At 39.2% G+C, this 12,968-nt stretch overlaps 1 protein-coding gene across 1 annotated transcript in view; it reads right to left on the bottom strand.

Moving 5' to 3' along the window:
* Positions 1-12,968, bottom strand: part of FBN2 (fibrillin 2) — a 406,583-nt gene that overhangs the window by 103,926 nt on the left and 289,689 nt on the right. The window contains exons 33-35 of the mRNA XM_073676558.1: positions 11,076-11,198; positions 8,678-8,803; positions 7,979-8,101 (exon numbers count right to left, since the gene is read on the bottom strand). Of these exons, the coding sequence (XP_073532659.1) occupies positions 7,979-8,101; positions 8,678-8,803; positions 11,076-11,198 (372 nt within the window). The remainder of the gene's footprint in view (positions 1-7,978; positions 8,102-8,677; positions 8,804-11,075; positions 11,199-12,968) is intronic.

Here is a 12,968-nt window from a genome sequence, read left to right as displayed (position 1 = left end):
CTTTTGAGCCATTTGCTCTTTTTTTGCTACACAGTCTACCTGTAAGGAAAAGTATCTCAGAGCAGAACTAAGATCATTTGTGGGTCCAACCAAGCTATGGCTTCATGTTACTGGAGCTGGATCTCTTAACTCTAAGTTCCTAAGATCCAAGGTTTTGTGTATCGGCAGTTTGTGTGCAGGTTAAGTTCTGTATTCTGTGGCTGTGTATTGGTTAAGCTCTATATTTGCATAGCTATGTGCGTAAAACATTGCATTCTGTTTGTTTATCTGTGATGCCATTTTTTTAAGCTTCTTTGTTCCGGTAGATCTGTGACTTGTGTATCATGTGTTTCTGTTGTATGCTGAATATCTTTGTTATCTGATGAAATCTTGACCCATATATGCTTGACATTACGTCTCCACTTCAATACTGTGAACAGTCATCTAACAATATTCTGGTCAATAATTCCTTTTGTACACCAAATCTTCTAAAACCATAATGGAAACATATAAAAGTACAAGACACATGGAACATTGATGTATTCTGTAAATATGCCATTAATGTATAGTACATGTGGGTTCTATCAAGGGGCCCCTTATTTACCACAAGAATGGAGCCCTGATGTGCACAGCTGTCAGTGGAGAGGCAGTTGGGGTCCTATTCATTTGTATCTTTATCTTGACTGTGTCAGTCATATGCAATGGGACTCCATTGTGGAGATATACAAATTGGTTGGACCCACATTTACTATATATTATATGTATATAATGTATATATATAACTATATATCCATGTATATCTATATGCAGATATAGATATATATACTGTAGATATATACACTGCTCAAAAAAATAAAGGGAACACTTAAACAACAGAATATAACTCCAAGTAAATCAAACTTCTGTGAAATCAAACTATCCACTTAGGAAGCAACACTGATTGACAATCAATTTCACATGCTGTTGTGCAAATGGAATAGACAATAGATGGAAATTATTGGCAATTATCAAGACACACTCAATAAAGGAGTGGTTCTGCAGGTGGGGACCACAGACCACATCGCAGAATCTATGCTTTCTGGCTGATGTTTTGGTCACTTTTGAATACTGGTTGTGCTTTCAACCCACAGAAGTTGTTCAGGTAGTGAAGCTCATCCAGGATGGCACATCAATGCGAGCTGTGGCAAGAAGGTTTGCTGTGTCTGTCAGCGTAGTGTCCAGAGGCTGGAGGTGCTAACAGGAGACAAGCCAGTACACCAGGAGACGAGAAGGGGGCCGTAGGAGGGAAACAACCCAGCAGCAGGACCGCTACCTCCACCTTTGTGCAAGGAGGAACAGGAGGAGCACTGACAGAGCCATGAAAAATGACCTCCAGCAGGCCACAAATGTGCATGTGTCTGCACAAATGGTTAGAAACCGACTCCATGAGGGTGGTTTGAGGGCCCGACGTCCACAGATGGGGGTTGTGCTCACAGCCCCACACCGTGCAGGATGCTTGGCATTTGCCACAGAACACCAGGATTGGCAAAGTCGCCACTGGCATCCTGTGCTCTTCACAGATGAAAGCAGGTTCACACTGAGCACATGTGACAGACGTGACAGAGTCTGGAGACACTGTGGAGAGCGATCTGCTGCCTGCAACATCCTTCAGCATGACCGGTTTGGCAGTGGGTCGTAATGGTGTGGGGTGCCATTTCTTTGGAAGGCCGCACAACCCTCCATGTGCTCGCCAGAGGTAGCCTGACTGCCATTAGGTACTGAGGTGAGATCCTCAGACCCCTTGTGAGACCATATGCTGGTGCGGTTGGCCTTGAGTTCCTCCTAATTTGGACAATGCCAGATCTCATGTGGCTGGAGTGTGTCAGCAGTTCCTGCAATATGAAGGCATTGAAGCTATGGACTGGCCTGCCCGTTCCCCAGACCTGTATCCTATTGAGCACATCTGGGACATCATGTCTCGCTCCATCCACCAACGTCACATTGCACCACAGACTGTCCAGGAGTTGTCGGATGCTTTAGTCCAGGTCTGGGAGGACATCCCACAGGAGACCATCTGCAACCTCATCAGGAGCATGCCCAGGCATTTTAGGGAGGTCATACAGGCACGTGGAGGCCACACACAATACTGAGCCTCATTTTGACTTGTTTTAAGGACATTACATCAAAGTTGGATCAGCGTGTAGTGTGTTTTTCCACTTTAATTTTGGGGGTGACTCCAAATCCAGGCCTCCATTGGTTAATAAATTTGATTTCCATTAATGATTTTTGTGTGATTTTATTGTCAACACATTCAACTTTGTACAGAACAAAGTATTCAATGAGAATATTTCATTCATTCAGATCTAGGATGTGTTATTTGAGGGTTCCCTTTATTTTTTTGAGCAGTGTATATATATTTATTGCATAAAATGTGGAATGAACGTAGTCAAATCTCATCAGATCTGTATCCACAGGTGTACACCACCAATTGAGTTATGTAAAAAGGAAAGGGGAGATGGGAGAAAGATGTGGATATATACTAATATTAAAATTAGTTGCATTTATTAAATTTACAAATTGTTGACATTTTTTAACTAATTCTAAAATCCTTATACTTTATTAAATTTATTAAAATATTGTGAGTACACATGCATCATACGATGCATATAAGGCAACCACCCTGTCTTTTCCAAGGATGGTGCCCACTACTGAATCTGGCTGAATGAGGTGTGGGATAAATTTGGAACGCCTCAGTCCAGTCCCTTAATCATTGGACTGTAACTGTATATTATACATGGAGTCCCCCATATGTAAAAATTAACTTGATGTTTTCATCATATCAAGTGACACAGTTAAACTCAATTAATTGTAAGATTTGAGATAAATAAGGTGCTTGATAGTACAATGGCAGATTGTGATTGTAATGTTGCGCATGTCATATAACAGTCTGCCTTTCTGGCACGGCTGTTCGCTGCCTGTAAAGGGTATACCCCTGACAATCACCAAGCGGTTAATGATGTTATATAACGGTGAGGAGTAGTTAATTGTGTCGGACAATTCCTGACACCTCTATCCCGCTACTTATACACGTGGCCGGCATTCGCAAGCTGCATAGTGTGTATGAGCTGCTGCACACATCACGCTACTGAGCCGGCGTGGGTGGTCAACGCCGGCAAGAGGTGATTACCTCACTGCCAGGCGGTCGGTCTATATGGTCACGGTGAGGAGCAGTCCGCTCTGCCGAACAACTTCTCACACCCCTGATCCTGCTGTTTGCACACACGGTCGGCGTGCCCGGGTCGCACAGATGACCACTGGAACTATAAACACTCGGGCAGCTCTGCTAGATACAAGGCACCATAACTGTGTGCATATTCTTAGGGCTTATCCATATCCCCCCCCTAACACTCTCATTGAAGCTCAGATTGTAATCCATGACGCACGTTTCGCCGGTATACCGGCTTTTTCTAAGGGTAAGGCCGGCCTCCAACTCCGGAAATTTATACTCTCCAGTTAGATTGACAGGAGGATCGACGAATCAGAATGTATTCATCACAAAAAGATCTCTTTTCTTAGAATTACAAATAAACAAAGCTTATAATTAAAGCATAAATTTTCTTATATAAATATTTATTGAGCAAGCGAATTATCCATTTAAATCGCTCACACCATTAATCATGGCTATAGCAAAAGAAAAAAAGAGAAGAAGAAACGAAGGGGGGGGGGGGAAACTCAGGGATTTTGTATTGCCTATATTCACCAAATCTATTACCTATATTCATGATTTTATATGGCTGAATTGCCCCTCAGTATGTAAATATAATTTAATAAACTCCTAAAAATCATTCGTAAAGGAATGAAGGATAGATGGTAGGGGAGGAAAACATTTTTGAACCAAAACCCCATTTTCAAAAATAATTTATGACCACAAATTGGTCCTATAATATGATGGTGTGATTTTCTTCATGTGTCCTAGTTTCACATATATTTACCATGAGGGGCATGTGGTATGTACTCCTCATGCTCTTATAGATAGAGTGGATCAATAAATTGGGCCCCCAACTTTAAAGCTCACAGAAAGCACCCAAAGTTAAAGCTCTCATTCAATTCATATGGATTCACAGAATTACACCTGAAAATCCACTCACTCTCTCCCTTCAGGAGCATAGAGTCTAAGTCTCCACCTCTATTGTCCAATTTTATTTGACATATCGCCCAACCCTTAAGGTCCTTCCACTGTGACTGATGTTTAATCTTAAAATGTCTAGCAATTGGGGTTGGGGTAAATACTTTCTTTTGTTCCTGACTCCTTTTCTCATCCCTATCGCAATTGACAATGCTTTGGATGTGTTCCCTTATACGGGTCCTCAGATCCCTCATTGTTTTGCCAATATATTTAAGTCCACATGTACATTCAAGACAGTAGACTACCCCACTAGTAGCACAATTAATGAGTTGGAGAATTATACACTTTTTCCCAAATGCATCCATAAATGATTTCCTGGGAACCAGGATCCGACATGCCTTGTACATTTTACATGGGAAGAAACCAGGATTTTTTGTTTTTGTAGGCACATTCTATCTCTTAAAGTGGCTAGATACTAGTAGGCTTGACACTGAGGTATTTTTTCTATACCCTGATGAGGCTTGTGGTGTTACACAGTCCCTGAGGTCCACATTGGATCGAATAATGTCCCAATGTTTATTTAAAATATCCAACATTGTTTGCCATTCCTCATGAAATTCTGTAATGAATCTCACGGCATTGTTATTACCTCTATCATTCCTCTTAGGGACCAGAAGTTCTCTTCTCTCTACTCTTAAGGCATGATTATACGCCTTTTTGATCATTCTCCCTGAATAGTTCCTCTCCAGGAGTCTAAATTTAAGTTCTCGAGCCTGTTCTTTAAAGCATTCAAAAGTTGAGCAATTACGTCATAGACGCAAAAATTCCCCTTTTGGGATTGCTCTGATGGTACTAGTGAAATGAGCACTTCCAGCATCTAAGATGCTATTAGTGGAAGTCTCCTTCCTGTACAGGTCAGCTTGTACCACATTATTTATGTGTCTTTGTATCATTATATCCAGGAAAGGAATCTTTTGCCCATGAAAGGCCAGTGTAAGTTTCAAATTAAGGGAGTTATTGTTGAGAATGTCTATAAATGCTTGTAGTTTTTCTTCCGTGCCCCTCCACAATATCAGCACGTCATCAATGTAACGTTTCCAGGTTACAATGCAATCCACGTATGATGACATATTTTCGACAAAAACTATCTCCTCCTCCCACCATCCTAGGTATAAATTTGCGAATGTTGGTGCTACGGCCACACCCATCGCGGTGCCCTGCGTTTGAAGATAGATGCGGCCGTCAAAAAGAAAAAAATTACGTTTCAAAATGAATTTCAAAAGATCCAAAAGAAATCCTCTACGTACGGAATTATATTCTTGATCCTTGCATAGAAAAAATGTCACCGCTTTGCAGCCCGTCTCTTGATCTATGCTCATGTAGAGACTCTCTACATCACAGGTAACAAAGATTTCTTGTTCCTCCAATTGATAGCCCTCTAGTTCCTGTAAGACCTGCATAGTGTCTCTGGTATAGGAGGGAAAATTGTATACATATCCCCTTAATTCCTGATCAAGCCATTGGTTTGCTTTTTCTGTCAGGTTTCCTATACCAGAGATAATAGGCCTGCCTGGTGGATTTTCAAGGTTCTTATGGACCTTAGGGAGCATATAGAATGTTGCCACTCTAGGATTCTTAACTAGAAGAAAATCCTTCTCGTGCTTCAAAATTGCTCCACTTACCCATCCCTGTTGGATGATATACTTATATTCATCCAAAAATTGCTCTGTAGGGTCACTCCAAAGGGGTCTGTAACATTGTTTATTCATCAGCTGTTTCTTGGCTTCCAGGATATATTTGTCCTTTGGCCAAATAACAATGTTGCCACCCTTGTCGCTAGATTTGAAAACGACATCATCCCAACCTTTCAATTCATCAATATTACTTCTATATTCCAGATCAGTTGGGGATCTGACCATTCTTTCCGGCAGGGCTAATATATCTCTGGTAACTAGGTCCACAAAGACCTTTACCGCAGGACATGTATGCAAGGAAGGCATATTAGTGGATTTTGGTTTCAGGATCTTTTTCTCCCACTTGGGTCCATCCTGATTACAGTCCAATCTGATTTCTTCTTGTGGATTGTCAGTATCCAGCTCCTCCAAAATTTCAAGTACTTCTCGCTCTTGACTCGAAAATTCAGAGGAACCTATATTTTCTCGTATTTCAGGAATAACCTGGTGTTTTTGTGCAAAAATCATTTTGCAAATTAGTCTTCGTCCAAAAAGATGTAGGTCTTTAATAATATTGAATTTATTAAGACGTGTTGGTAGGCAAAAGTTGAGTACCTTTTTAAGGATGTTTGTCTGGGCATCAGTAATCGCATGTTCAGAAAGATTAATTATCCTCAGGGAGTTAGCATTATCTTGCTCTATTGTTTCCTCCTGTTCTTGCTTTTCGTCGAGCCTCTGAAGCCCCACCGTCCTCAATCGTGTAAAAAAGGCATGTCCGAGTTATTATTACCCATCGGATCATTTCTGCTACTTCTACTAAGAGCTTGTTCTGTGTCAGAGTCTGAGATATTACTGCTTTCTGCATCTGTCCCCGAGAAATCTCTTCTAAAATCATCTGCCTTCCTTGTCCCAGGTTTTGTTATTCTTTGCGATTGTTTTTTTACCCCAAATATAGACCTGTCCTTTATTGAAGTCAGATTTGTCCCTCAAGTATTTTCTCCTTTTCCGTGTCTTAATCTTGGCCTCCACTTTGTCAACGTATATCATGGTCTGTTTAAAACCATCCTTAAAATCTGATTTCCCTTCCATCTTATCCATAATAGGGGTGATCTCCTCAAGTTCCCTCTCCAATTTTTCTATAATATGTACCTCATCTTCGATGAGAATTTTCATTAGATTACGGGAGCATTCTGTTAAACAAGTCTCCCATCTTTCTTTTAGACCCGGTTTAGTCAGGTCATACGAGGGAAAGATAGGAACACATAGGCCTCTGGAAATTAAGCTCTGTTCTAAATACTGTTCCAGGCTCAATTTTGTCCAGGTCGCTTGCATGTGTTTGATTTGCATATCTCTGAATTTCCTCAAGACATCATCAGTCTCAACATATGCTGTAGAGGATTCTCCTCTACTGTAGGGTTCTTCATTGAATAATGCTTTTACATTGTCTTTTTGACGTGTAAGCCTCGTGCGTAACTGATGCGTTATTTTAGATGTAGCCATGATATAATGTTTATATTCTAACAATCATAGGTAGGGTAATCTGTTCAGTTATAGTGGGCACCATCCTTGGAAAACACATGGGTGGTTGCCTTATATGCATCATATGATGCATGTGTACTCACAATATTTTAATAAATTTAATAAAGTATAAGGATTTTAGAATTAGTTAAAAAATGTCAACAATTTGTAAATTTAATAAATGCAACTAATTTTAATATTAGTATATATCCACACCTTTCTCCCATCTCCCCTTTCCTTTATTACATAACATGTGGACATGCTGTAAATGTGTGAGATGAGAATAAGGTATAAGGAAAAAGGCAACATTGGTTAGCTATGCAGTGGTTCTACAATTCTTCTTGCCCCAACATTGGCTCTAGGAAATTTAGTGGAGATCCTCAAATGGACATTAGACAAAAAAGGCATCTGGCTTTCTATAGTTGTTTGTTCCCTAGGTACTATCTTACTGCCAGACTATACTGTCTGATGCCATCTGCATGTCATATTTTTTAAGTATATAACTATGTTAAATGAGAATACCAAAGTAGAATAATTAGGAAGACTAACCGGTATTAAAACATAACACATGGGTTAAAAAATATAATGGCAATGAAGTCAGCAACAAAATAAAGAAAAACAATAGCAATGTTTTGGCTATCGTCTATAGAAAACTAGCTTTTTTCTTAGCCCATAAAGTTGAACCATTTTGTATGATACATACCTGTGCAATTTCCTCCTGAACGGTCCAGCTCATAACCATCATCACAGACACACTGAAACATCCCGGGAAGATTCCGACAGGTTCCAAATACACAAATATTCTCAAAATAACACTCGTTAATGTCTAAAAGAAGAAATATGAAATTGTTACTTTTGTGTCACTATGGGAATGCCTGCCAGCACTGCTCTTGCAATTTAACCTTTTTATCCACATGTAGACGTACTGATGTACTGTAGATATAATTTATCATGCAAAATGTATTAAAAAAAAAACAGAGTTTAATCTGAAAAGCAACATAAATATTATAGCCTAGTCTAGAAAACCATGTTGTGCCAAGCCAGTAAGAAAGATTCTACTAAGTACTCTCATCTCCCAGCTATGCTATGGAACCTAAGCTGTGTCCTAGAAAACTAGCCGTGTTGACATAGAAATCTAATCTAGTGGAAACGATGTGAACACAAGGCGTATCACTTAAAAAAATGACCAAATTTGGAAAATGATATTAGCAATTAGATGTAATTTGTTATCCACTTGTACATATCTTAATGAATATAGTCAACCGGGAAGGATCAGATATTGTATTACTCTACTGACTGCCGCCCAGGTTAATGTTTTACCAAGCTTTTCATATAATTTCTATCTAACAAAGTCAATCCAAATGTTAAGTAGTTGAAATAAAACAAAAAGTCGTGGACTTACCTTGGCAGGATTTACTGTCTGGAGCTGGAGAGAAGCCCATCTCACATTCACATCGGAACGAGCTGGGGATATTCAAACATTGTCCGTTCTCACACAGATGAACATTTTCCGCACACTCATCAACATCTGCACGTGACAAGAAGAAATGGTGACTTGCTACATTCCACCCTGAAACACTTTTATAATAAAGGACATTTTTCTTTCTGTTTTCAACAGGAAGATTAAGGCAAATGGCCAGTGGTCAGACACCATAACCTGAAACACAACATCTCTCACTATTTCGCTAAATTGTATAGCTTTTCATATGCATAGTAAATCAGATCTTCAGCAACAATTTTTCTTTGGCAGTCTATTTGGCTCTGGTTTTTAAATAAGGCAAGTTAGTATAACAGCTTATCCTTTTATTTAAAGTTGTCGTTATTTAACAATATCAGGTAAAGTTCTCTAATATACTTTAAACTATAAGTGACAATTCTCTAGTGATTAACATTGACTATATTGTAAATTAATGAGCAATCTTGTGCCTTCATTACCATGGGAATGTTGATTTTTTTTTACTTTAAATTTGTAGCGTGGAAAAAAAAATTCTTATTGCTATTTGGTAACCATAACCAGGTAGGATAGCCAATACTGAGTGATAATATTTGTGTAATTATGATCTTTTGGTTGCATTAGGCACAGTAAATTGAATGAGTAATGGCACACTGGTACGAAAGGCTTGTGATTCACAAATGACTACTTACGGTACAAAATAATTATTTAACCACTATACTATGAAGCTTAAAACTAGGTCCTTCATGGTAAAGCTATTTGTTTGTACATTGCATCACAAGACAGTAGTCAATGTAAGACTATCACTCTAAATATAATCCTAAATACTTTTAATTAATAAACTGTACTTATTTTTTCAAGGGAGGTAATCACTATAGTACATTGAAATAGCAACTGTCTTGTTACATTGACAGAAAACGGTTATACTGTAGAATGCTAATAGGACAGAAAAGTATACGCATGTACAGTAGGAAGCTCCACTGCTTCGACCTGGAGATAGCTTGTTTGTAGTATAGGTTATCTCATGGACACAGCAGCCACTTAGCAGTCAGTAAGACAAAGAGGACAGCAATGTGTCCAGCTTCTTCTTACCTCTATATTCCTGGTATCTCTTGTATTAGTTTTAGAAAGACAGGGTAGACAGCAGTGTTAGCAGCCTCTTCCTACTTCAACATCACTGGTATCTCTAGTATTAGATAAGAAAGACATAGTGGACAGCAGTGTGAGCAGTGTCTTCTTACGTCAGCATCACTGGTATCTCCAGCATTAGATGAGAAAGACCGGGTTGGCTACAGTCTGAACAGCTTATTCTTACTGCAGCACCCCTCCTTCATATTTCCATTATTAGATCAGAATGACAAAGTGGACTGCAGCATGAACAGCCTCTTCTTATGTTAGCACCCCTGATATATCTAGCACTAGATTAAAAAAAATGGATGGACAGCAGTGTGATCAGCCTCTTCCTACCACCTCAACCTCATTAGTATCGTCAGTATTAGATAAGAAATACAGGCTGGACAGCAGTGTGAGCGGCCTGTTTTTACCTCAGTATCCCTGGTATATCCAGAATTAGATCAGAAAAACGGGGTAGCAGTGTGAGTCACCTCTTCTTCCCTCGGCACCTCTGGTATCTTTAGTATCAGATCAGATAGACAGGGTGGACAGTAGTGTTAACAGTCGCTTCTTACCTCAGCTTCCCTGTTATCTCCAGTATTAGATGAGAAAGACATAGTGAACAGCAGAGTGAACAGCCTCTTTTTATCTCAGCCTCAGCCTCCCTGTTATCTCCAGTATTAGAGCAGATAGACAGGGTGGACAGCAGTGTGAGCAGTATCTTCTTACCTCAGCACCTCTGGTATCCCCAGTATTAGATCAGAATATCCACTGGTAGCACATTCCTACAAACAAAGGGAAGCAGTGGAGCTTCCTATTGCACATGCTCACAGGCTCCTGTCCTTTTAACATTCTAGGACATTCTGTCAATCTAACAAGATGATGGCCGTTTTAATTTACCATAGCTATTACCTTTCTAGACAAGATGAATATGACTTGCTAATTAACGGTATTTAGGATTTTTTTATAATGACATTTTATTTCTTTCGTTTTTATTCAGAAAAACCCTTTTAAGCTAAATTATGCTTTTGAATGATTGTCCATTGGACCACAAACACTACTCAAAAGAGTGGAATGGTGGTCTACTTTTGGGAGGAAAAGAAATCAACTGAACTTATCTTTACCATTCTTTGTAAAACTAGTTATTTACATTTTCTAAAATTTTCCATTAGTTTCAGGAATCATAGTAAATATTAACCTACAATATATAACAAAAAAGTTTATATAGTTTTACCTGAACATGTAAATCCATCCCCAGCATACCCTTCAATGCATGAGCATCTGTATGAGCCAGGGGTGTTTAGACAATTGGCAGAAATGCTGCAGCTGTGAGTTCCATTAAGACATTCATCAAGGTCTGCACATAGAAATCATTGTTAGTTAAACAGTGTAGAAAAAATACCTTCATGATTACATACTGAGATTGGCATCAATATATTATAGCTCGGATAGTGATGAGCAAGTATGTTCTGTTAACACTTTTGGTGAGCGTGCTCGCTGAGTATCTTCAGCATGCTCGGGTGTTATGTTTGAATCACTCCCGTGTGCATGATTTGCCACTGTTTGACAGCTTTAATACATGTGAGGAATGCTTGTTTCTTTCGCATTTCTCACATGTATTAAAGCTGTCAAACAATGGCAAATCATGCACATGGGAGTGATTCAAACATATCACCGAGTACGCTGAAGATACTCGGTACTCGCACGAGTATACTCACCGAAAGGGTTAACCGACATTACTTGCCCATCACTATCCGAGATATTTAACGAACATCCTTGATTTGCCACGCTGTCACACAGATGTCATCTGCGTGACAGCGTGGCAAATCAGGGATGTTCATGGGCAGAGCCGATTTTTTTGCGCAAACAAGTCGGAACCCCGAACACGAATTTGAAATGCCGAACAAATTCGCTCAACACTACTTATGAGGTCTACCTCAGCATCTCTCCTGATCAATCCATATGAAGCTCATGGTAGTGACAATACCAATGGGGTTACTGATGGGGCCTTTTTGACTCCAATATTAGGAGCCTTACTTATTCTGGTTCTAGTTGGCACTTTCATTGGATATTACATTATTTGTCATACTTTGTAGAACTATCGCACTTTCAGTTTTAGTAATTCATTATTTATATATGATTAACTATACTTTGTAGTCTTTTCTCTACCTTCAGCTATAGAGATTTTAATAATTTATATGGATTTTGGATTCTTGATGTATCATAGTGGGCTACCCCATGAGAGGTCTTTAAGCCCCATTTACCAAGCAAAAACTATTCATATGTGGCTGGATAAACTTTTTGTGTGGTTTTAGTTGGTTTGAAAAGTATGGGTTGTATGCCTTTTTTATTCACTTTGAGTATACCCTTTCATAGATAATTTTTTAATGCCTATACCTCAGCATCTCTTATAGCTATGGTACTGAGTAGCGATGAGCAAATATGTTCTGTTAACCCTTTCGGCTCGCCAAGTATCTTCAGTGGTGCTCGGTGTTATGTTTTCTCACTCAGTGCTCATGATTTGCGACTGATTGACAGCTTTAATACATGTGAGGAATGCCTAAGAAACAAGCATTCCTCACATGTATTAAAGCTGTCAAACAGTCTCAAATCATGCACACAGCGCAAATAAAACATGACACCTGAGCACGTTGAAGATACTCGGGAAACACCAGAGCATGCTTGTAAATCTCGAGTAACGAGCATGCTCGCTCATCACTAGTACTGAGTAACATTGATATGTCTAAGATCCTCTGGGTCTATATAATCTATAGATATGAATAGATCAAGACGATGAGGAAAATTAAAATCGTAGAGTGTAGGTATCTATAAGGCAAGGGCTCCATGTTGCATACTTGTCATGGAACAATCCTGACATTGTTGTATAATAGAGTGATCTCAATGTTCCCTCACGAAGCTACAGTAGATTAAAAGAGTTACCACATTAAGAGTTCTTATTAAAAGTTGATAATAACAAACATTGAGGATTTGTACAATCCCCAATTATACCATGGCCTGTGGGCAACCACATGTCAGCCTGGAGCTACAGCCACCTTGGAGATAGCAATAAACATTTGAAAAACTTCTGCATTGCTTAACGTAAACCCATTATCTATGTGTTTAACTT

Source organism: Phyllobates terribilis, unplaced genomic scaffold (assembly GCF_046119375.1).
Source record: "Phyllobates terribilis strain yellow unplaced genomic scaffold, ASM4611937v1 Scaffold_1__5_contigs__length_1240528914, whole genome shotgun sequence".
Lineage (NCBI taxonomy): Eukaryota > Metazoa > Chordata > Amphibia > Anura > Dendrobatidae > Phyllobates > Phyllobates terribilis.
Note: the sequence above shows the minus strand (reverse complement) of the source record. Positions and strands in the feature narration are given on the sequence as shown.